Genomic DNA, 25111 nt, shown 5'->3' on the forward strand with positions numbered 1-25111 from the left:
CTTTCCTGACCTTAGCGGTGCATGCTCGGCCTTCTGTCTTGCGCCATTCCTCTTAAACCCTAGCTGTGGGTTTGGGGTAGATGTTCTTTATTGACTTGAAGGCGTTCCACTTCATTCCTGTTTTGGGGGACTTGGGTGGGAGGTGGGAGTTTTGTTCCCCTTGAATGAGTGTTGAGTTTTGTCAAGTGCTTTTTCCACATTGATTGATATTATTACCATGGGATGTTTCTTGTTAGAGTATTGATATTGTGGGTCACGTTGATTGATTTTTTTACTATATAGCCAACCTTGCATCCCTGGGATGAGTTCCGTGGTCTACAGTGCTTTAAAAATATTGCTGAATTTTATTTGCTAACATTTTGCTAAGGGTTTCTACATCTATATTCATGAGGGCCATTGGTCTGCAGTTTTCTATTTTTTGACTCTCTGTCTGGCTTCAGGATCAGTGTGAGAGTGACTTCATAAAATGAGTTGGAAGGTTATTGGTATTGCCTCTTCCTGAAACATTTGGTAGCATTCTCCAGTGAAACCATACAGGCCTGGAGAGTTCTTTTTCATGAGTTTTAAATTTAGAAATTCAATTTCCCTAATAGTTATAAGGTTCCTCAAATGGTCCATTTCCTATTGGGTAAGTCATGATAGTTCAATTATCTAATGTCTATGTGTAGAGTTGCTCAGAGTATGGCTTTATCATCTTTTTGATATCTCCGGGGGCTGTAGTGATCCTGTTTGATGTTGGTAATTCGTGTCTTCTCTCTCTTTTTTTTTCCCCTCTGCCAGTCTTGCTAGAGGTTAGACAATTTACTGATCTTAACCAAAGCACCAGCTCTGTCTTTGCATCATGTTCGGCCACCCAGGAATCTCCAGACCGGCCACTTCCTTTCAATTCATGTCTCTCCATTCTACTTGACATAGTTAACATTTTGTTTCAACTGCCATCACCCATTCCCATGGCCCTTCCTTCCCTCTTCTGTTTCTTGGCAGGCTCTCCATTACTGTTTACCTTCCTTTTCAGCCTGGCTTTTGGAAGGTGACCATATCTTGCTGGTATCTCCAGAAGGTCTCATTTTTATCAAGACTGGCTTACATCATCGCACAAAGTTTCTGTGCATTCTAAGTAGAATGATTATCGCTGTACTAGAGAAAACTTGCTTGATAAAAACCCCAAAAGAACCCGGTAGCAGTCACTTTTGAGTATGTCTAAGAGTACAGCACCATGGCGGACTGGAAGTGCAGTGTCTGGTTCAAGTCCTGGCTCAGCCCCCGACAGTCTCAGATAGAGGCAAGGTGCCTCCGCGTTGCTCTGCTTTGCCCAGTTAGGCCCTGTGTAGCCACCAGGTAGATCTGAGACCTTGAAATAGTGTAAAGCTCCCAGAAACTGGCTATGCCCCACTTGTCATCACTTGGCAGTGACAGAATTGGCCCAGATTGCTTCCTTTTGGTCTTATTTTCACTCTACCCAGCATGGCCCAGCTGGACGATTCACTGTCACAGGAACAGTCCTTCCTTGAGCATTGCTGTTTCTACAGCTGTGCTTCTGGAATCTTCCCTGCCTGGAGAACTCTTCTACTATTTTCTCTCCCAGTTTGAATTCTCACCACCCTCCAGGACTAGATTAAGTGCCCCCATAAGGCGCCTGGGTGGCTCAGTCAGTGAAGCCTCTGCCTTTGGCTCAGGTCATGATCCCAGGGTCCTGGAATCAATCCCTGCATCAGGCTCCCTACTCAGCGGGGAGTCTGCTTCTTACTTTCTTTTTCTCCCTCCCCCCACATGTGTTCTTTCTCTCACTTGCTCTGTCTCTCTCAGATAAATAAATAAAATCTTAAAAAAAAAAGTGCCCCCTGTCTAGCAAAGTCTTCCCTGACCATCCCAGCTCAAACTGATGGTCGCTCTGAAGTCCCATAGGAATCACTGCCAGTGCCATCAACCAAAGCCTTCAGTAGCTTTCTGTCTGGACATCATATGGGTTAGGAGTGCAGGCTGTTCTTCAAGCACATACCTGGGCTTCAGTCTTGGCTCTGCCATTCCAAGATATGTGCCCTTAGGCAACTGACTTCATCTCGCTGACCTCAGTGACCTCTTCTGCAAAATGAGAACCTCTCTGCCTGACAGGGCTGTTGTGAGAATCAAATAAAATGTCTTAAAATCTACTAAGTACCAAATAAATATAAAGGATTTAAAAAAATATTTTATTTATTTATTTGGCACAGAGAGACACAGAGAGAGAGGGAACACAAGCAGGGAGAGTGGGAGAGGGAGAAGCAGGCTTCCTGCTGAGCAGGGAGCCCGATGTGGGCCTTGATCCTAGGACCCTGGGACCATGACCTGAGCTGAAGGCAGAGGCTTAACGACTGAGCCACCTAGGTGGCCAAGGATATTTTTTAAAAAATGAGTATTCAGTTAATTAACATAGAACATATCATTTGGTTTCAAGAGGTAGAGGTCATCTTCTATAATACCCAGTATTCATTATATCACATAAAAGATATTTTTAATATAATAATAATTAAAAGCCAAGGATAGATGAAAAAATATTCATGAAATAACATTGTGCTAGATGAATTACAGAGGAGCACTTGGCTGGCTCATTTGGTAGAACGTGCAACTCTTAATCTTGGGATCTTGACTTCAAGACCCACCTTGGGAACAGAGATCGCATAAAAAAAAAAAATTAAAAAAAAAGGTTGTTAGGAGAATTACAAAACTGTAAGTAAAATAAGAAAGATCCCTGGGTGTGTGTCTGTTTATGTGTTCACAAATACATATATAAAAAGAGTAGGAGGCATATTTTATAATGTTACTCTAATGATGGTTAGCTCTGAGTGACGGGCTAATCATTGGTTTTTATTTTCTTTTCTAAAATTTGCATTTTTAGGGCGGGACTGTAATAGATTTGAAACTAGAAAGTATTTTTCAAAAAGGAATATCAAGCATGATGATATCTTATCGTTTGGTTATTTATATATACTCTGCCATGCTTCAGAAAGAGTTTAAGGCGTCATATAATACAGGAAGATAGAAATGGAACACACAGCAAAGTGAGCAAAGGAGAAAATGAGAATAGGATAGGAATGATCACCATCTTGTATTTATCTTAAGTGTTTTTTTTAATGGAAGAATGTATTAGGATGTCTCTTAGTCATGAGTTTGAAAGGTAAGAGTAACTTTGTAAAAGAAAGCATTTTATCGCTGAGTGTCATGATATTAAAATGATAAATCAAAGAATCAAGAATTTCCTGCTAGTTTTCAGTGTGTTAGAGATTCTGATTATTTTATTTTTGGCACAGTAGAGAGCCCCAACAAAGGATGGTTGCTATTCTCTATATTATATTATACTCATATAATAACTTACAAGTTGTAGGGGCACCTGGGTGGCTCAGTGGGTTAAAGCCTCTGTCTTCGGTTCGGGTCATGGTCTCGGGGTTCTGGGATCGAGTCCCACATGGGGCTCTCTGCTTAGCAGGGAGCCTGCTTCCCCCTCTCCCTCTGCCTCTCTGCCTACTTGTGATCTCTCTCTCTCTCAAATAAATAAAAATCTTTTAAAAAAAACTTACAAGTTATAAATATGTAGATTTGGTTAGCATTGGCTTTGCTTATCTGTTTTGAGTAAGTTGAGTGGAGAGACAGACTCCAGTAAATAAACATGGCCAAGTGGAGAGAAAGTCTTGCCCTGGCCCTGCCACTCATTAACTAGGCTTTTTTTTTTAATATAAATTCCATTAGCTGTCGTTAGTATTTGATATAATCGATGATTCATCAGTTGCATATACCACTCAGTGTTCATCACACCATGTGCCCTCCCCAGTGTCCATCACCCATTACCCGCCTCCCCTCCAGCAGCTCTCAGTTTGTTTCCTGGAGTCAACTCAGGGATTGAGGGGGCCTGGACAAGGTCTAACTTGGACCATCTAGAGTTTAGTAAAGTTAGAGTTTTACTTGTCGAGGAACGTACAATTCCACTCATCCTTCCATTCGACACTGTTTATAGTAGGTTAGCTGACTGACATTATAAAAGTGTTCCTCTTAGCCTTCTATGTTATTAACATCTTTAAATGTCTTTTTTACAGAGAGACCTCTGTCCCCCAAGGCTGTCAAAGGATTTGAAACGACTCCGCTTACCAAGAACTATTATACTGTGGTGAGTGTTCAGATCATAACCAAAGAGTTTCTTGGGAAACTCTTTGGAATTCTCATTGGAATTCTCTGTGGAGATTCTCTATGGAATCTTTTCACTGGCTGAGCCACTGAGGTGTTGAGGTGACATGGGAGACTGGGTAAGCTATTGCAAGGGTCTGATATCTGCTTATAGGCCTCAGACAGATGGCTAGAAGTTTTGCCTTCACTGGACGGTAAGATTCAAAGGTAGTGCAGAGATGGAGAGCAAGGTCCATTAAATAGTGCCAAAAGAGAACTTGGTTCACATGGAGGCGTTACGGGGAAGTCTGGAAGGTAGATGTAGCCTTACCAGATACTTAGAAGGTGAATTCCCAAGTTCCTCTAAGCAGTAAGCTTTAAGTGATTACATACTGTGGTTTTATTTTAGAATCAATCAATGTGTTATGATGTCCTTGGAGATATTATCAACCTTGTTTTCGAGGACAGCCTGAAGGGAAGACTGCCCTTTGGCACAGAGGGAGGAATGGAATGGCTCTGGCTTGAACACAGATATGTCAGAATCTATTAGCTATAAATAGGGCCTGTGCAGGATTCAAAATAAGTTCCCATTTGAAAAAAAATCATGTTATTCTCCTTAATCTTCTCTCTGCTTTCCTTCATGTCTACTTTCCAGACTCGGCCCAGTCACTAATGAAAAGGTCGAGCCATCCTAACCTCTAAGTTTTCCTGTCTGGTAGCTTTGTCGTCGTCTGCCAGCTCAGCTGAAATAGTGTCACTTTTCACCCAATGTTGGATGTACCTTGGGACGGCATCTTCCTTTCCTTTTGCGCGTGGATAGTTTTTAAACATCTCTGTACGTTGCTTTTCAAGACAGAATAGCGCTCTTTAGTGAGTTTGCTCCACAATGATGACATGAGCAGTAGTTGGTGTGAAAACCCAGGAAGGAGCTTGCTTCATGGGTGACATGGACAGTAATCGTAGGGGACAGTTTTATCACTATTTTTCTTCTTACATTTCTGAGGTTAAAATATGTTACCCAGCAGAGCCGGGCTCCCTTCTCCCTTCCTCTGCGACCATTTCTTTTAGCTTCCAGGTGACCTCAGTGATTTATTTTTTTTTAAAGATTTTATTTATTTATTTGAGAGAGAGAAAAAGAGAGAGAGAGTGTGTGTGAGCCAGAGGGGAGGGGCAGAGGGTGTGGGACAGGGAGAGAATCACAAGCAGACTCCCCATTGAGCACAGAGCCCAGTGGCGGGCTCTGTCCCATGACCCTGCGGTCATGACCTGAGCTGAAATCAAGAATCAGAAGCTTAACCACCTGAGCCACCCAGGCGCCCTGCCAGCCCCACCCCCCACCGCCCCAGTGATTTAATTTTTAAAGAAAGGATGCTGTCAAATATGGTGGATGAAAATATTACCATAACAGCTCCCTGCTTTGGAGCTGTCTCTGCCTCTGCTGATTCTACCAATTTAGTATTTCAAGTTTTTTATTTAAATTCCAGTTAGTGAACATACAGTGTATTATTAGTTTCAGATGTAAAATTTAGTGAAATCATACGGTATCTGCCTTTCTCTATGTCACCTAACGTAATACTGTCTAGCGCCATCCATGTTGTGAATGACAAGATTCATTCTTTTTTGTGGCTGATTAATATTCCTCTTGTGTGTGTGCATGCACCTATGCGTGTGTGTGTCTCAAAAAGTTAAAAATAGAACTACCTTATGCCTTATGACCCAACAGCCACACTACTAGGTATTTACCCAAAGAATATGGGAACACGAATTCAGCTTAACTGACTGAGCCACCCAGGTGCCCCTTACCTCTCTGATTCGTATGGACCTTCTGCAAACCTTACGTACAAATTCTGGATGCCCTGCAGTCTGTATCTCTCGCCTCCTGTTGGAGTTCATGTGCATTGCTTCTAGGTCCTTGCTGCTATAGAAACAATTCTGAAGTGAGCATTGTAGACATAAGACTTTGACAAACTATATCAAGATGTGTAGAGTGGATTCCTAGAAGTTAAATTGTCCAAAGGCCTGAGGACCAGGAGAGCCAATAATGGTGTAAGTTCTAGTCCAAGGGTAGGAGAAGACTGATGTTTCAGCTCAAGAAGTCAGGCGGAGAGAACGATTCTCCCCTTCTCTACCTTTCGGGTCTATTCCTGCGCTCAGCAGATTGGATGATGCCCAGCCGCACTGTTTTACTCCCTCTCCCAGTTGGAAGGCTCATCTTTTCTGCTTATAGGCCTCAGACAGATGGCTAGAAGTTTTGCCTTCACTGTACGGTAAGATTCAAAGGTAGTGCAAAGATGGAGAGCAAGATCCATTAAACAGTGCCAAAAGAGAACTTGGTTCACCTGGAGGCGTTACGGGGAAATCTGGAAGGTAGATGTAGCCTTACCAGATACTTAGAAGGTGAATTCCCAAGTTCCTCTAAGCACTCATAGACACATCCAGAAATAATGTTTAAGTTGGGTACCTTGTGATCCAGTGAAGTGACATGTAAAATTAACTATCACGGGGCACCTGGGTAGCTCCTGTGGTTAAGCATCTGCCTTTGGCTCAGGTTGTGACCTGTGACCTCTGGGTCCTGGGATCAAGTTGGATGTCTGGTTCATCGAGGAGTCTGCTTCTCCCTCTGCCTCTTCCCCCTGCTCGTGCACTCACTCTCTCTCTCTCTCTCTCAAATGGATAAATTAAAAAATCTCAAAAAAAATAGGGCACCTGGGTGGCTCAGTGGGTTAAGCCATTGCCTTCGGCTCAGGTCATGATCTCAGGGTCCTGGGATCGAGCCCTGCATCGGGCTCTCTGCTCAGCAGGGATCCTGCTTCCCTCTCTCTCTCTCTCTCTGCCTGCCTCTCTGCCTACTTGTGATCTCTTTCTGTCAAATAAATAAAAAATAAAAATCTTTTTAAAAAAATCTCAAAAAAAAATAAAATTAAATTAACCATACATCCTATAAACTTGGGCAGGATAGAGACTTCTTGAATTGGCAAGTCTGTGGATGTTATCTCCCCCTTTTCAAGTTTTCACAGGATCATCTGCTGATTTCTGCCCCATTCAGTCCTTGATGCAGTCTGGTGGCACCTCAGTGTGTCCGACTGTGGCTGGGCCACTCCTGGCCTGCTGTTCTGAATGGGTATTGAACTCGTGCTGCCCCTGACCTTGGTTCCTTCCATGTGCTCAAGATACACTGCCATTTGTTGAACTTTTTTCACCATTGCAAAACAGTGTATCATTTTTCTATTCATTGTGTTTCTGATAATCTTATCATGCTCCTTGGCTTTCCTTGCCCATCATAACTAAGGTTATGTGCCAGGAAGTATTTAAAAATAAAGCAACGAGAGGGGCGCCTGGGTGGCTCAGTGGTTTAAAGTCTCTGCCTTCAGCTCATGTCATGATCTCAGGGTCCTGGGATCGAGCCCCACATCGGACTCTCTGCTCAGCGGGGAGCCTGCTTTCCCGTCTCTCTCTGCCTGCCTCTCTGCCTACTTGTGATCTCTGTCTGTCAAATAAATAAATAAAATCTTTAAAAAAAAATAAAGCAATGAGAAAGGAAAATGGGAACAGTGTGTGGGGAGGGATGCTCATTTTTTAAAAAGATTTTATTTATTTATTTGACAGAGATCACAAGTAGGCAGAGAGGCAGGCAGAGAGAGAGGAGGAAGCAGGCTCCCTGCTGAGCAGAGAGCGAGATGCAGGGCTCGATCCCAGGATCTCTGGATCATGACCCCAGCCAAAGGCAGAGGCTTCAACCCACTGAGCCACCCATGTGCCCCTTGAATATTATTATATCATTAGCTCGGTTTTGGTGATCACTTTGCCGTGTGCACCTGTTATCAACCTCCAATATATATACCTTTTATTCGTCAGTTGTACCTCAGTACAACTGAAAAAATAGAGACCAGAAAAAAGGAGTCTAAGTGGCTTCACTATCAGGCTTAATTTTACACACAACCCCTAGGTCTTGGCACCCACGGCCCCGCTGGGAAGGCAGGACAGACGTGATGGTGAAAACCACATGGCAGAGAACAATGGAAATTGTCCTAAGATGGGTTTCTCAAAATGTGGTTGAGGGATCGTGCCTCCAAAGCCCCCCGGGAAGCCTGTGCAGCTGTCTGGGCCCCACACCTGACTTGCTATACCTCAGAATTTCTGGCCCCAGATCACAGGAAACCGCATTTAAACAACACCTTCAGCCCCTTCCTCGCCCCTCCCACCGCCCCACTCCCCGCCAAGTGAGTCTGAAGCTCACTAGGCTGCCGTTTAGAGAACCAGTAAAGGGAAAGGGTTCAGTGGAAGATGGGAGTCCAGCATGCCAAGACTTAGAGAAGCAGAAAGGAGCTGGAAGGGGGTTCAGGCAGGGTGGCGGGGGCACTGTCTGGGCACAGCGCCCCCCGGGCAAGAAGTGTGCACGCCTGCAGTCCTCCAGCATTTTTTTTCTCCCTGACTTTCTCCCACTGCATTATAACTTGTGGCAGATGCCTGAAGGGTGTGTCTTAAAGAACCCGCATCCGGTAGGAAAGATGGGAAGTGGGTGGCATGTTAGAGCGCAGAAAAATCCCACGAAACCTCCTGCAGTTTCTGCTCTCCCCACGCACCTGTTGCTTACTCCATTCTCTCTCTTACTCATCTGTCTGCCCACTTGTCCCCACCCTGAATTTTCTCTCCCTTTCTCTAGTGCTTACCCGCCTGCCCCCACCTTTTTAAGGCTTTATTTTATAGAGAAGTTTGGGGTTCACAGCAAAATCGAGCGGAAGGTACAGGGATTTCTCATGTACTGTCCCCCCCAGCCCCTGCCCCAGCCACACTCATGCAGTCTCGCCCTCTATTGGCATCTCCCACCAGAGGAGGGATTGGCGACAACTGAAGAATCGTTATCCTTTAATGTCCATAGTTCACATTAGGGTTCACTGGTGGTGTGGAGTGTCCCCCATATCCTGTGTACTTTTTCACCTACCCCCTTTCCTGCCTTACTCATCTGTACATAGTTGAGCCTTGAACAACTCCGGGCTTAGGGGCGCTGACCCCCTTTTGATGGTGCACCATCGAAAACCCATGTATAGCTTTTGACTCCCCAAGAACGTAATTGATAGCCTGCTGTTCACCAGAAGCCTCGCTGAGAACACGAACAGCTGATGACCACCTATTTTGTATGTCACGTGTGTTATATGCAATGCTCTCACAGTACAGTAAGCTAGAGAAAAGGAAGGTTTTTTTTTTTTAAGATTTTATTTATTTGTTTCACAGACAAAGACAGCGAGAGAGGGAACACAAGCAGGGAGAGTGGGAGAGGGAGAAGCAGACTCCCAGCCGAGCAGAGAGCCTGATGCAGGGCTCGATCCCAGGACCCTGGGATCATGACCTGAGCCAATGGTAGATGCTTAACAACTGAGCCACCCAGGCGCCCTTCGGGAAAAGGAAATATTATTAAGAAAATCATAATAAGGGAGAAAAAATACCTTTAGAGTACCTTACTGTATTCATTGAAAAGAATTCGTTTCTAAGTGGACCTGCGCGCTTCCAGCCTGTGTGGCTCGAGGGTCAGCTGTTCATCGTCCGTCTGAAGGCTGGAGGTAGAGGTGGTGACAGGATTTGCTGAGTCTGCTGAGAGGGAGCTTGTGCTGCTTGCTTCCGGGAAGCCCAGGGCCTGGAGGTGTGAAACCAGCCACGGCACTCCAGGGTGAGCAAGGAGGCGCTACTAGCATGTAAGATGGCGCCTTCTCCCTTCCCATAGGGCTTTGTCAACGTGACCTCATTTTCACAGACATCGTAATTATCTGGGAATTCCTGTAATATGATGCCTCGGCTTCGATTTAAGGTTTCCTGAGGCCACTAGAGTCCTCCTTGATCATGGGACACGTCTCTGTTTCCAGCCTTTCTTTGTGGATTTTTGCCTCTTAAAAGAATTCCTTCACACTCAATGACTCTTTCCTTTTGGAAGAAGGAGTTATAAAATGAACTCACTCTCAAGCCTTTCCAGGAAGCATGGGAAATACATTTTACTGGAAAATCAATAGCCCGGGATAGAGGTACAAAAGGCCTCCACTTCTCACCATCTGTCTTACTCCAAATTTGGTCAGAGGTTCATGGAGCAAAAGGATACTCAGTTGTCCTCGGGAAGACAGAGTCGGAGGCACAGGCAGTGTCTGGGTGTAGCCTATTTTAGTAAGTTCGAATGGATTTCATCTCAATCAAACCGTACTGCTTGGAAGCTGGTCGGCTTGCCAAACCCCTTGCCTTCTGACTCACCACTGAGGCCTTCTGTTTGGGAACACACAGCCTCCTCTGTCTGCTTCCCTTTTTATCCTTCTACAGGAGATGCCCTGTGGCCTGCAAAATAAAGAACCAGTGTCAGAAGTTCATCAGTTGGTCTTTTGAGATTGAGGAGAGCAATAAAGGCCTAAATGAATTTGGGAAAGAATCCCAGGCATCCACCCAGATGAGCATTTCTACTAATCAAATCATAGCAAGGGCAGTGCTGTTTAGTATGTTATCATTCAAAAAAAAATTTTTTTTTTGCGTTACTTAATGAAGGATTCATTGACCACCTTTGTCAGTTTAGCTCTAAAGATTTTATTTATTTATTTGACAGACAGAGATCACAAGTAGGCAGAGAGGCAGGCAGAGAGAGGAGGAAGCAGAGAGCCCGATGTGGGGCTCGATCCCAGGACCCCGGGATCATGACCTGAGCCGAAGGCAGAGGCTCAACCCACTGAGCCACCCAGGCGCCCTTTAGCGATTACTTTTAAAGGAGCCCCGGATCACAGCATTTTAAAGGAAATGGACATGAGAATGCTGTTTCGGTGGTGAGAGGGAGGTCAGATTAAAGCAGTGTTGTTTGTTTTAAAAATCACATTGTATGATGTAAATAATGTCTGACTTTCCTAATTTAAAAACTCCCTTGAGGCAGTGAATGACTGGATCGAGTTTGATTTTTTTTTTTATTTTGTTTTCCTTGTTTCCAGCAGACATTATAATTTGGGTAGGGTGACAGTTAGAGACAACAGCGCTCAGAAGGAGGGTGAGTTTGTGGGATGGCTGGTTTCCAGACATAGTCTTTTCAGAAAAATGTGAACAAAGGGAGATGATTAGATGACTTCATTCCTTCCTGAACACGAGCAGGAAGGTAGGCCACCATCCTTTTCCCCCTCCTCAATATAGATCCTATAGGCAAATAATGCTGTTAATAAAGCAGTCTGCATATGTTTTAGCACCTCCTTAATAATAGAAGGCGATACTGCTGCATTCTGGTACGGTTCTCCCATTTTCTTAGAATACAGACGAAGATCAGTGCTGAGCATGAATGTACACCTGCATGAGCTGAGGCATGGCAGTGAGCCGCGGCCCAGCTGGGCAGGGAGCCCTGTGATGGACAGATTCAAGGTTGGAAGGTTTCTCTCCTGGATGAGGACTTGGAGGCCAAGACAAAAACAGAGTTATGTGACAAACACCACAGTCTGGTTTTACAATATATTTTTAAAAGATTTTATTTATTTATTTAGCAGACAGAGGTCACAAGTAGGCAGGGAGGCAGGCAGAGAGAGGAGGAAGCAGGCTCCCCGCCGAGCAGAGACCCCGATGCGGGGCTCAATCCCAGGACCTGGAGACCATGACCTAAGCCGAAGGCAGAGGCTTTAAACCCATTGAGCCACCCAGGAGCCCCCCACCCTTTTAAAAAAGATTTTATTTATCTATTTGACAGATGGAGATCACAAGTAGGCATTTAAAATATTTTGATCACCTGATCACCTCAGTAAGAAACCCTGTACCCAGAGCAGCAATGTTCATAATAGCCAACCTATGGAAAGAGCTCAGATGTCCATCAACAGATGGATGGACAAAGAAAAGGGGATATTATATGTATTATATATACATAATATTATATATATTATGTATAATATTATATATATTCCCATATATAGAATATATTTAATCATACTTCCAATGGAATACTACTCAGCCATCAAAAAGAATTGAAATCTTGCCATTTGCAATGGCTGATGGAACTAGAGTGTATTACGCTAAGCAAAATAAGTCAGCAAGAGAAAGACAAATACCATATGATTTCACTCATATGTGGAACTTAAGAAACAAAACAGGTGAACATAGGGTAAGGGAAGGAAAAATAAAATAAGACAAAATTAGAGAGGGAGACAAACCAAAAGAGACTCTTAACTCTAGGAAAAAATTAGGGTTGCTGGAAGGGAGGTGGGTTGGGGGATGGGGTAACTGGGCGATGGGTGTTAAGGAGGACACTTGAGGGGCGCCTGGGTGGCTCAGTGGGTTAAAGCCTCTGCCTTAGGCTCAGGTCATGATCCCGGGGTTTGGGGATCGAGCCCCGCGTCGGGCTCTCTGCTCCGCGGGGAGCCTGCTTCCTCCTTTCTGCCTGCTTCTTTGCCTGCTTGTGGTCTCTGTTTGTCAAATGAATGAATGAAATCTTAAAAAAAAAAAAAAAGGACACTTGATGGAATGAGCACTGGGTGTTATAGGCAACTGATGAATCACTAAAGTCTGTCTCTAAAGCTAATAGTACAATATATGTTAACTAAATTGAATTTAAATAAATTTTTTTTTAAATTTTATTTATCAGAGAGAGAGCACAGGCAGACAGAATGGCAGGCAGAGGCAGAGGGAGAAGCAGGCTCCCTGCTGAGCAAAGAGCCCGATGTGGGACTCGATCCCAGGACGCTGGGATCATGACCTGAGCCGAAGGCAGCTGCTTAACCAACTGAGCCACCTAGGCGTCCCTAAATAAAATTTTTAAAAAAGAAGAAACCCTGTACCCATTAGCAATCACTTCCTCCAGGCCTTGATAGCCACGAATCTACTTTCTGTTTCTATGGATTTTGCCAATTGTGGACATGTCATGTAAACTGAATCATACATAATTTTTCCTCTGTGTCTGGTTTCTTTCAGTTAGCATTTTATTTTCATCGTTTGTTCATGTTATAGAATGTACCAGTACTTTCCTTTTTATGGCTAAGATTCTCTTGTGTAGATGTACTAGGTTATGTCTATCCATTCATCAGTTGGTGGACCTTTGGACTGTATCCGCTTTTTGGTGGTTATTAATAATGCTCTGTGAAGGTTCATGTGCAGGTTTTTGTGTGGACGTATGTTTTCATTTCTCTAGGAATTGAACTGCTGGGTCACATGGTGAAACTCTATGGCTGTTCAAATTCTTAGCCAACTTTCAAGTAATTATTTTTACTGTTGAGATTTTAGAGTTCTTTATATATTCTGGATACTAGGCCTTTGCCAGATATATGACTTGTAAGTATTTCTCCCAATCTGTGGCTTGTCTTTTCACTTTCTTGATAATCTCCTTTGACACACAAAGTTTTAAATTTTTATAAATTCTAGTTTACTTATTTTTTTTTTTTCTTGTTGCTTGTGCTTGGTTTTTCTTTTATTGCTTGGTGTCAGATCCATCGTCGTGAGGATTTCCTCTTTGATTCTCTTCTAAGGGTTCGGTTATTTTAACTCTTGAGCCATGTTGAATTAATTTTTGTGTATGTTATAGAGTTGGAGTACACCCAGTCGTCCTCGCCATTTGTTGAAAAGATAGTTCTTTCCCTATTGAAATGTCTTGGTACACTTGTCAAAAATCAGTTGACGGTGGGTTCATTTCTAGACTCTGAATTCTCCTCTACTGATACATCTATCCTATACCTGTACTAAACTGTCTGGTTACTGTAGCTTTGTGATACATTTTGGAATTGGGAGGTGTACCCTCTACTCTGTTCTTTTCCAGGATTTTAAGAGTTTGTGAAGGGGACGCCTGGGTGGCTCAGTTGGTTGGACAACTGCCTTCGGCTCAGGTCATGATCTCGGAATCCCAGGATCGAGTCCCGCATTGGGCGCCCAGCTCCATGGGGAGTCTGCTTCTCCCTCTGACTTTCTCCTCACTCATGCTCTTTCTCACTGTCTCTCTCTCAAATAAATTAAAAAAAAAAGAGTTTGTTAAGGACTGATATAAATTCCTTCAACTTGTAGAATCAACCAGTAAGGTCTTCTCATCCTGGGCTTTAACTTAGGGGAATTGTTTTGAATGCTTATTCAATGTCTTGTTATATTGTTGAGACTTTCTGTTTCTTTTGTGAGTCAGTTTTGGTAGTTTTGTATCTTTCTATAATTTTCTTTTTACTTTGAGAAGTTGACCTAGAGTTTGCAATGTATATTTAGAACTAGTGCAAAAGGAGCACTCTACTGCTTTACAGGTAGCATGAGTACCTTATAATAACAGAGGACTCGTAATTCCTCCCTCCCATCCCTCATATCCTTGCTGTCATTCATTTCATTTATACATGAGCATTATATATATGCCTATCTATGAGCATATCTATCTATCTATATGCTTTTTAAGATTTATTTATTTGAGAGAGAGAATGAGAGAGACAGAGCACGAGGTGGGGAAGGTCAGAGGGAGAAGCAGAGTCTCCGCCCAGCAGGGAGCCCGATGCTGGACTTGATCCTGGGACTCTAGGATCATGACCTGAGCGAAAGCAGTCTCCCAACCAACTGAGCCACCCAGGCGTCCCTATATGTGCTTTTTTATAAGCATATATATATACATACTTATCTTAATTATATATATATATAAATATATATATAATTGAATACATTGTGGTTTTTTAAAAAAGATTTTATTTATTTATTTGACAGACAGAGATCACAAGCAGGCAGAGAGGCAGGCAGAGAGAGAGGGGGGGAAGCAGACTCCCTGCCAAGCAGAGAGCCCAATGTGGGGCTCAATCCTAGGACCCTGGGATCATGACCTGAGCAGAAGGCAGAGGCTTAACCCACTGAGCCACCCAGGCGCTCCAACCTTCTTCTCCTTCTGATATTCTCTTTAAACATGTGTTATCCCACAGTTCGTAGGTATTCTGTAAACTCTTTTCTTTATGCTTGCTTTTTAGTTTCAAAATCTTCTATCGATATACCCACAAGTTCATTTCTGTTACAGTGTTTTAGATTACTACCATTTCATTTTCATTCTAAGTATTTCTGTCTTTCTGCTTACAATACCCATCCGTTCTTGTATGTTGTCTACTTTCATCAGAGCTCTTAGCATATCACTCACAGTCCTATTAAAATCCTGGTCTGATAATTCCAGTATTCATGCCATACTTGACTGTGGTTCCAGTGTTTTCTCTGTCTCTTCAGACTGTGTTTTTTGCCTTTTAGTATGCCAACTTTTTGTTGGAGGCCATACATGACATACTAAGTAAAAGGAGCTGCAGTAAGGAGGCCTTTAGTAATACGGTGGTGAGGTGTGGGGGCAGGGGAGGGATTCTGAAGCCCAACGATTAGGTCTCCGTCTTTTGGTGAGTTTATGTCTCTCGCTTGTGAACTTCACCATTGCTTCTCAGGTTGTTTTCCTCCTTCACGCGGGATAGGAAGGCTCGAGGGAGCTGAGGTAGGGTATTTCCCTTCCCCTAGCTAGGTTAGGCCCTGGTAAAAACCTGATAGGTTAGGCTCTGGTAAAATAATTTCTCTCTTGAGGGCAGACCTTGTTAGGATGGACAGAATGCCCTGGTGTATTTCAAAATGGCTTCCTTTCCTTTCCTGCTTCTGAAGCAGGAGAGAAATTTCCCTCCTCTCTTCTTTGTGACAGCCTGGGAGAGCTGCCAGAGGTACCACAAAAGGTGGGTGTGCTGCCCTGTGACTGGGCCCCCTGGGAGTTTGAACTCTCAGACTCGTCCACACTGTGCCCCCAGTAATCCAGTTACAGCTCAGGTTTTCCTGCCCTGCACCTGATCTCCATGGAGGCCTCTGCTCGTGGGTTTCTGCTCCAGCAAGGTTTGATTTTCTGTATCTGCCTGACTGTCTCTCCACTCGTGGGGGTAGCACCCCCCGCCCCCGCCCCGTGGCCTCAATTCCCTGACAGATATAAGGAAAGTCAGGCAGGTGTTTTTTTCCAGTTAGTTCAGCTATCGACTTACTGTTAGGATGGAGTAATGACCGCCACGCTGCTTAAAGGCTGGACCAGAGACCGGAAGTCCTCTTTCTTCTTTTTTGATATGGACATTTACAGCTGTATGTTCGTCTGCTTTAACAGCATCCCAGTTTTTAAATTTTTTTAATTTAAAAAAATTTTAAAGACTTTATTTATTTGTCAGAGAGAAAGAGAGAGTGCACAGAAGCAGGGGAAATGGGAGAGGGAGAAGCAGGCTTCCCTGTTGAGCAGGGAGCCGGATGCGGGACTCGATCCCAGGACCCTGGGATTATGACCTGAGCTGAAGGCAGACGCTTAACAACTGAGCCACCCAGGCGTCCCCCATGAGTTTTTCATGTTGTGTTTTCTTTTTTGTTCATCTCAAGACAGTGACCCATTTCCTTTGTGGTGCTTCAGCTTTCTGTGGGGGTGGGGATCATTTCTGTTCTGTCACTGGATTAGTTTCAGAGAGCATTAGTGCCTGCAGGTCCCAGGATTTATTGATATTTTCACCTTTTGAGAGTAGTTTCTGAGGAATAGAGGAACTGAAAGGAGACATGAGTGGCTGGGGAGGAGGGGATATGACTTAAGCCTTTGCTTTTGAAGCCACGCTGTGGCCTGTGGCCCCTAAACCAGGGATTCTCAGCTGGGGTGCTACCGTCCTTCAGGTGGCGTTCGGCAGTGTCTGGACGCGTGTTCGGTTGCCCTATGGCTGGGGGGGGGGTGCAGCGGGCATGTAGTGGGCCACGGACACTACTCAATATCCCATAATGCACAGGGCGGCCCTCACAGCCAAGAGTTGTCTGGTCGGAAGTGTCAGCGCTGCCCTGGAGAAACCTTTTTTAGCCCCTTCCACTGGTGGGCCTGTTTCCCACTCACTCAACACCTACCTGTCCAGTATCTCAGTCCCTCTTCACAATGGTCCCTGAGGTAGGTGAAATGTCACAATCTGGGGTGAGGCGAGTGAAGCCTTAAAACTGTGGCCACCTGTCCATCAGTAGCAGAGCCTGGACGACCCCTCCCCAAGTCTGGTGGTTCCCCCCAAAGCCCACAGTGACCGAGGCCTCCGCTCGCTTTGTCCACTCCACCTTTCCAAAAGCGGACCATCATGCATTGTCCTGTGAGTCTCTTTTTGGAACTCTGGTTGCCTGAGGGACTCCTCGCAGCCGAGAATGCTTCGCACTGTCCTGTGGTTCCCTATTTAACGCCCCCCTCTGCAAACAGAGTGGAAACTCCCCACAGGCCGCGTGCCATTGGGCATGGAGAGAAAATACACCGAAATGTTAGCTTGGCGAGCTCTAGGAGCTTGAAATGTAGGTTGTAGCTACTTCCAGAAGAGTTTGGGGAATGGGGCAGGCCCCCAAGACTGGTTGGGCAAGAGACATTATGTTCTGTACGTTGGTGGTTTTGCCTAGAGGGATTTAATTTGGTTATTTTTCAGAATATCAGTAGTCATTATTCCACTATTAAATTTCTCCCACTGGGGCGGGGCACCTGTGTGGCTCAGTGGGTTAAAGCCTCTGCCTTTGGCTCGGGTCATGATCTCAGGGTCCTGGGATCGAGCCCCCGCATCGGGCTCTCTGCTCAGCGGGGACCCTGCTTCCCCCGTCCCCCCCGCCTGCCTCTCTGCCTACTTGTGATCTCTGTCAAATAAATAAATAAAATCTTAAACAAAATTAAATTCCTCCCACTTCAGCTTCCTCTTCTCTTTGAATTGTTCATACTGGCACTTTTTACTTTTCCTAAAAGACTGGTTCTAACTCTATGTAATGATTCACTGTGGCCTCGGGTTCTGTCCCCTAAAGCTCTTATCGAAACATAACTTAAACAAAAATCTTTTGTGGTATTGGACCTGTTATTACCCTGATATCGAATCTGTATGTCTTAAGGTAGCTGGTCTCAATGTCTCATCCGTAAAATGGGAAAATATGATCCTTTGTTAGCTGAGACCTTTCCCTGAGGATAAATGATTTAAAGCCCATGAAAGCATTCCCAGCAGTGCTGTGTAAATGGCCAGGTCCTTCCGGTTATGAGTAACTGTGAGAAACTATATTCATAGGAATTATGCAATATCACCAGGAGTCGTGCAATTATTCATTTGCTGGAATGAATTTCGTTGTTAGTTTGCATTCAGATTTTGTGCTTCTTTTACCTACTGGGGTGCTAGCCTAGTAATTTGGTTGAAACATCTAAAGCTCTATCTTCCCTCTGGTTCTCCTGATGAATACAAGATCTTGACCTTGACCTTTGTTTCTCTACAGGTGTTACAGAACATTTTGGACACTGAAAAGGATTATGCTAAAGAACTTCAGTCTCTGCTTGTCACTTACTTAAGACCCCTGCAGTCCAATAACAAGTAAGATTTGCATTTTCAGCCCCTTGCTAAATAAAGCCAGATAACGTCAGCAGCTGGAGTCATTGCTCTCATGTCACTGAATAATTGATTTTGCCCTTTAGAAGAATTTCCACAGATCACAGGTTGCCAAGAACATGGTCAAGGCAACGGAAATTACACAGGAGGTTGCTGCTGGAGAGCTTGGCTTTCTGTCTTCTCTGGCCGTGGAAGGAATGAGCACGTTTGCATGTCTGTCTGTCTGGCATTTTGTGAATGTTTGCAGGGGCACTTAGAACTCGAACTCGCGTTTCCCCCAGGCCGAAGAGAATGTTAAGAGCTGTTCACGTGTTTTGTCTTGTCTTAAATAAAATACTCAAACTTTATTCAGGTCTTAGAAGTGACTGAGGTTTGAGTTGAAAACTTTGTTTTCATGCAAGCAAAATATGGACCGTGGTGTGTGTGTTTGTAGGCGTGGCCTGTTTAATAACTATTGGCTAATGGCATTTGTTTGCGTTTTTATTTTAATTGATTACACTTAACTAGGGATTATAATCTAGAAGGCGAATAGAAAATTGAGCTGCGGGTACACATACTAGAGGACAAAAGCCTCCCGTTTTCCCTCAGGAAGAGCTTACTTTTGCTGAACAGCTGCCTCAACTCTTGGACTTCAGGCTTAAATACGTTTAACAGATTTTGCGATCCCTCCCCCTGCTTTTTTGCCAAATCGTGGTTGCTAAGGCAGAAGGTCTTGCTCAATTTCCCATGGCGCTGTGGGAATCTCACTTCGGTATGAAAGGATTTTGTATTCCCAAGTTTTCTAAGAGTCGAAATGCGATCAACAACAAAGTGTCTTTTGTTGTTATTATGTAAAACGCAAAGTGAACCCTGTGAATCATACTTCTAGAGCTGAGTGGAAGGAACCTCAGTGAATCACTGGGTCTAGTCCCCACTGAACAAATGAGAAAAGTGAAGTCCAGAGAGGTTTACCGCCGGCCATGCCCGCCACACAGCCAGTCCGTGGCCAGACTCGACCCAGACGCCACCTGCTGCATCTCCTGCCTCCCACTGAAACGCGCCTTCCATTTTGTGAAGGTGACAGGCAGAGACAGGAAACCGGGGTGGTGGCCCTGCGAGGAGCGAGGAGCGATGATAAGATTTCAAATGCAAGAGGCGAGGAGCCTGACTCAGAACTCCCCTGATGCCGCATAAATTCAGAAGGCGGTCAGGGTCACTTTCCGCCAGGCTGTCTGGAGCCAACCAGACTGTTCACCGTCTGATCCTGGGCAGGCCGAGAAAGCCCCATCCCCGATCAGGTTCACGCCGGCCTGCCCGTCAGCTTCTGGGGGCCATGAGAGAGGGAAGTCAGGGAAGCCGGCCGGCTGAAACTTTCGCTTTTGTCCCCCACGCTGGGGGGGTTTCCCAGCTTGTGGTTCAGAAGGGCACGATGCAGAGGAACTGGGCGCTTCTGGTGCTCGAGGGGTTACTGGAAATGTTCGTGTGGGGCTTCCTTTGCTTTGTCAGCAAAAATTACTCTCTTGGAAACACTCCTCTTGTATTATTACATGAAGAAGCAAGAAGACGTGGCCACCCCTGGCCTTTTAAATCTTCAGGAAAGGTGTGTGAGAGCATGGACTCTGGAGCTAGAATGTTGTGGTTTAAATCCTGGCTTCACCCTTCCCAGGCTTTGTGATGTTGGGTGATTTGCTTAACCCCTCTGTGCCCAGGTCTCCTTATGGGTAAGATGGGACACAACAGCACCTACCTCATGACCTTGTCGTCAGGCTCAACTGAGTTATTTGGGAAATGCCTGCAGAGGTGTTGAGTGCTGGGTGAGTGGTGTTGGCGGTTTGTTATCTCCTACCATTTGGGAGGGGAAGAATGGAGGAAATTCATCGTACAGGGGCTCTCCATAAAACCATGGTTTTGTTTGTTTGTTTGTTTTTTTAAAGATTTTATTTATTTATTTGACAGAGAGAAATCACAAGTAGATGGAGAGGCAGGCAGAGAGAGAGAGAGGGAAGCAGGCTCTCTGCTGAGCAGAGAGCCCGATGCGGGACTCGATCCCAGGACGCTGGAATCATGACCCGAGCCGAAGGCAGCGGCTTAACCCACTGAGCCACCCAGGCGCCCATAAAACCATGGTTTTATCAGCTGGCCTTTATTTACTCCATTCCTTTCCACAAACAAACAAATCAGTACTATTTTCTTCTCCTCTTCTTCTTCTGTTAAAGATTTCCTTTTGTTGATTTATGAGCATTTTAAATCGGGAGAAACTGGATTTTGTGGTTTTCCCCTGTGCCGTCTATGAGCCTATATAATACCTTTCAATTATTCTCCCGGTTCCTCTAGAAGAGAATACTCCAAATTGTTTACATTTATCCCCTGCTGTGATGGATTTTGCCTGTTGAGGTACTTAGATATTACACACTTGTTACTTGTCCACTCGCCGCTTGTAAAACACCTAAATGTCTTTAATAAACACTTATTTGCTCTAGATCATTATTCTTATTGTAGAAAAAGGAAATCAAGGAAAGACACTTTGTTTTTTAAAGATTTTATTTATTTGTTTGTCAGAGAGAAATCACAAGTAGGCCGAGAGGCAGGCAGAGAGAGGAGGAAGCAGGCTCCTCGCTGAGCAGAGAGCCCGATGTGGGGCTCGATCCCAGGACCTCGAGATCACAACCGGAGCCGAAGGCAGCAGCTTAACCCACTGAGCCACCCAGGCGCCCCTAGGAAAGACACTTTTAAATGTTGTTTAAAACCACAGAGCTGGTGTAAATTAAAAAGCAAAAGTTAAAATGTAGGGATTGCTTCCCTCGTGCCATTGGTCAATTTTTTAGCAGGTTATCAGCTCACCAGACTAGCGATGATGGGTAACAGGAATCCTCCTGAAGTTCTATCCACTGACACTGTGTATTTTTTTTTTTTTTCAGTCTGAGTACTGTGGAGTTTACATCTTTATTGGGGAACTTTGAGGAAATATGCTTGTTTCAGCAGACGCTCTGTCAAGCCTTGGAAGAATGTTCCAAGTAAGTATTGCCCATTGCCCTTAGGCTGGCTAGCCACACCATTTCTTTGGCGTGTTTTCTTTTCCTGCTGGCTGCTGTCTTAGATAGGGATACTTTTTATCTACTCACTTGTTACAGCGTTGATAAACTGTCCCAGTACAGAGAAAGGGCACCAGGGAGAGCCAAACCCCTCGTTGTATATCAGGGCTCTACAAGCAGTAAACCATTTCTGACTTTATTTAAAAATCATTATCGATTTACTGCTCCTGGTCAGTATGAGAGACAAATCAGGTCTCCATCCACCGGGGATGATGCCTGTGACCTTGATTCGATATCTCCTTTTGTACATTGCTAATTACTTGGGAAAGTTAGTCAGGTGATTCATTCAGTTGCATAAGCTGCTTTTTCTCTTTCAATCACACCTGGTAGCTTGTTAACACCTGAAATACACAAAAAGTTGAGGAAGGGAAGTATATCTTGATGAGAACCACAGTACATGTCGGGTGGTCAGCTTGGTGGTTGAGGTGTTCAGCCCCATACTGCAGAATGGACTGCAGTGATCATCAGGCCATATAGTTCTGTAGCAAGATGAGTTTTCCAAGCACTGTATCTCAGAGAAGTTGGCAACTTTCATCATCTCCAGGGAAATGTGGGTGACTGCCTGTTTCTCGAGCTTTCTGGGACACAGGCGGTCATCCAGGAAGAAAGATGGTTAAGGCCTGAGGAACCATCCTAAATGCTGTTAGGGATCCAGCTTATTGACGTGGAAAGATAAGTGACTATGTGAGAAGAACCGATTACAAGCTAGGTTTGTAATCTTTGTTTTCCATTTCATCAAGAAACATGTAGAAGGAAGACCAAGGAATATGCCAGAATTATCCTAATAGCTATCTCTGAATGGTGGAATGCTGAGTAATTTTTCTTTCTTGCACGTCTCTGATTTGCCTACAAATGAAAACAGGTGGCTTTTAACTCAAAAAGATTAAAGTCATGAAGCCATCCTGCCTGGCAACCCCCAAACCACCGAGACTACATAATACTCCTTTGTGGTGTGTCAGTTTGGGGTTTGATTACTTTTGTCTGTACTTGAACTTCATATAAATTGCCAAGAGTATTTTGTGTGTGTGTGCCTGGCTAAAATTTTGAATATTGTAGTTTGAACAAATGTCTTTAAAAAACACTATCTGGTCCTTTCAAGTAAGTATCCGGCCTTTGTGTATGGGCATCACGTTTGGTGGCTTGAGTTTGGCGTGGTGGTCCAGTACCCCATCAAAAAAAATAATAATAAAGTAGCGGTCAAGAACTTGCATTCCATGGCAGAAGTGTTATAGTTTCTCTCTTCACTTTGGCAAAAGAATTCAAAAGGTTTGCGTGTTGCCAGGTTTGACTGGAAACCTCTTCCTTTATCCCCTGCTTCTTATTTTACATTCTGGGTTTCAATCTGTTTTACCTGCAGGTTTCCAGAAAACCAACACAGAGTCGGAGGTTGTCTGTTGAACCTCATGCCTCATTTTAAATCTATGTACCTGGCTTACTGTGCAAATCATCCATCAGCTGTCAGTGTGCTTACACAGCACAGGTAAGTTGTTAGCATTTCCCCAAAGAAGCGGTTCCACAGTGCGATCCTTTCCTAGGACCGCTTTGTTTGGCAATCCAAGGTCTCCAGTGGAACTTCTGATCATCCCCCTTCACCACTGCAGGAATTAATCCGTCGTTACACGGATTGCATATCTGCTCAATGGGGAGTTTACTAAGCATCTGCTATGTGCACGGTCATGTACTAGCTGATGGGGCTACAGTAGTCCATAAAGAAGAGGCAGTCCCTCCCCTCCTGGAGCACAGAAGCTTGAGAGAGATACGGACATGAAATTAAAAGTCATAAACATGTGGTTTTACAAAAGGGTAGTTAAGAAGATGCTGTGAGACTTTGCAATATGGTAGCAGCTTTGTGTGGGGCGAGGGAAGGATCAAGGAAGGCTTTCCTGAAGCCTAATTCTGTTTACATTCAGTGTTTTAGCCTTCCCCTGCCCCAGCGAATGGTTTGTCTGAGTTGCTGGCAGATAGCTAGAGTGCCTGGGTTCATCTCTTCGTCACTTTCCCTGTGGCTGGTGGGGGAAGTTTCCAAGCAGTGCTGTGGCTCAAAGGCAGATACTCGGGAACTTGGAAAGGTGGAGGGAAACTAGCAGTGTGGACTGTCTGGCAAGCAGTTTAAGCAATGGGCTGTGATAATTGTGCATGGAAATGGTTTCTGATTCATGGGGAACAACAAAACGGTATCTCCTTTAAGAGTCCTTGCAGGGGCCCAAGACAGGTTCGTATCTCTCCCACCCTTCGTTACTGCCTGGTTGCCCATCCCTGACGCGTTCACTGATGCATTCATCTGTGCCAGAACCCCAGGTGATAGGCTTCAAGATGCAGGGTTTTTTTTTTAAATAATTTTGGTGGTTTTTTTTTTTAAAGATTTTATTTATTTATTTGACAGACAGAGTCACAAGTAGGCAGAGAGGCAGGCAGAGAGGAAGAAGCAGCCTCCCTGCCGAGCAGAGAGCCCGATGCAGGACTCGATCCTGGGACCTTGGGATCATGACCTGAGCCGAGACTCAGAGCTTTATTGACTTAGGCCCGTGGGTGGCTCAGTTGTTGGAGCATCTGCCTTCAGCTCAGGTCATGATTCCAGGGTCCTGGGATGGAGCCCCGCATCGGACTCCCTGCTCAACGGGGAGCCTGCTTCTCCCTCTCCCCCTCCCCTTTGCCCATGTACTTTCTGTCTCCCTCAAATAAATAAACAAATCTTTTAAAAAGGAGCTTTATTGACTTTATAGAACCATTAAGTAAGGACATTTTAAAGGTAGAATTCAGTGAGTCCTGCTTGAAGGTCCATTTTACCCTGATCGAAGTCATGAATTTTTGTGGAATAGCAGATACGGAAATTGGAGTTTAAGGAAAGAGAGGCCATGGTTCTGAGTTACTTAGGCAAGTGGCTCAACTCCTTAGAGCTACTATTGGCTAATAATAGCGCTGACAGCATTCCAGGCACATGACCTAAAAGCCTATGAGGGAATTACTATGACCACTGTCCCTGCTTTACAGATAAGACATTGGAAGGTCCACTAGTCTGCCAGAGAGCTCATAGCTCTTAAGTGGTTGAGCCACAATTAGCATCCGGGTCTGTCAGCCTTCTAAAAACAGTATTTTTATTAAGATCTCTGTTTTACCTGCAGAGCATAATTTAAATGCGAATTTAAAGAATTAATAAAATGAACACCCATGAACACACACCACCCAGCTTAGGAAGGAAAACATTACCAAAAAGGCGAAAGAAAGACTCACCATTTCCTTTTTTATCTACTAGCCTTATTGAATTCTACTCCGCATACCGCACGATTCACCTATTTGAGGTGCACAGTTGAATTATTTTGAGAATATTCAGAGCTATGCGTGCATCACCACAGTCAGTTGGAGAGCATTTTCCTCACTCCCCAAACAAGCCCATGCTCATTAGCAAGCACCCTCCATTGCCAGGCCAAGGCAGCCACGGAAGACTTTTACATCGCTCTGGCTTTGCTCCTTCTGGACATTTCATTTAAGGGGAGTCACACAGCATTAGGGCCTTTTGTGTTTGGCTCTCTTTACCTGTCATGTTTCCAAGCTGCATCCATGCTGTAGCACTTACTAGTACTTTGTTTTTTATTTTTCAAAAATTTTTATTTA

At 44.5% G+C, this 25111-nt stretch overlaps 1 protein-coding gene across 10 annotated transcripts in view; it reads left to right on the forward strand.

Annotated features, from left to right (window-relative positions):
- Positions 1–25111, forward strand: part of ARHGEF6 (Rac/Cdc42 guanine nucleotide exchange factor 6) — a 128631-nt gene that overhangs the window by 70073 nt on the left and 33447 nt on the right. For all 10 annotated transcript variants that reach the window (XM_082717606.1, XM_082717612.1, XM_082717609.1 and 7 more), the window contains 4 exons: positions 4068–4138; positions 18319–18413; positions 21326–21421; positions 22857–22979. In XM_082717606.1, the coding sequence (XP_082573732.1) occupies positions 4068–4138; positions 18319–18413; positions 21326–21421; positions 22857–22979 (385 nt within the window). The remainder of the gene's footprint in view (positions 1–4067; positions 4139–18318; positions 18414–21325; positions 21422–22856; positions 22980–25111) is intronic.

This window comes from Mustela nivalis (assembly GCF_964662115.1).
Source record: "Mustela nivalis genome assembly, chromosome: X".
Taxonomy (NCBI): Eukaryota; Metazoa; Chordata; class Mammalia; order Carnivora; family Mustelidae; genus Mustela; species Mustela nivalis.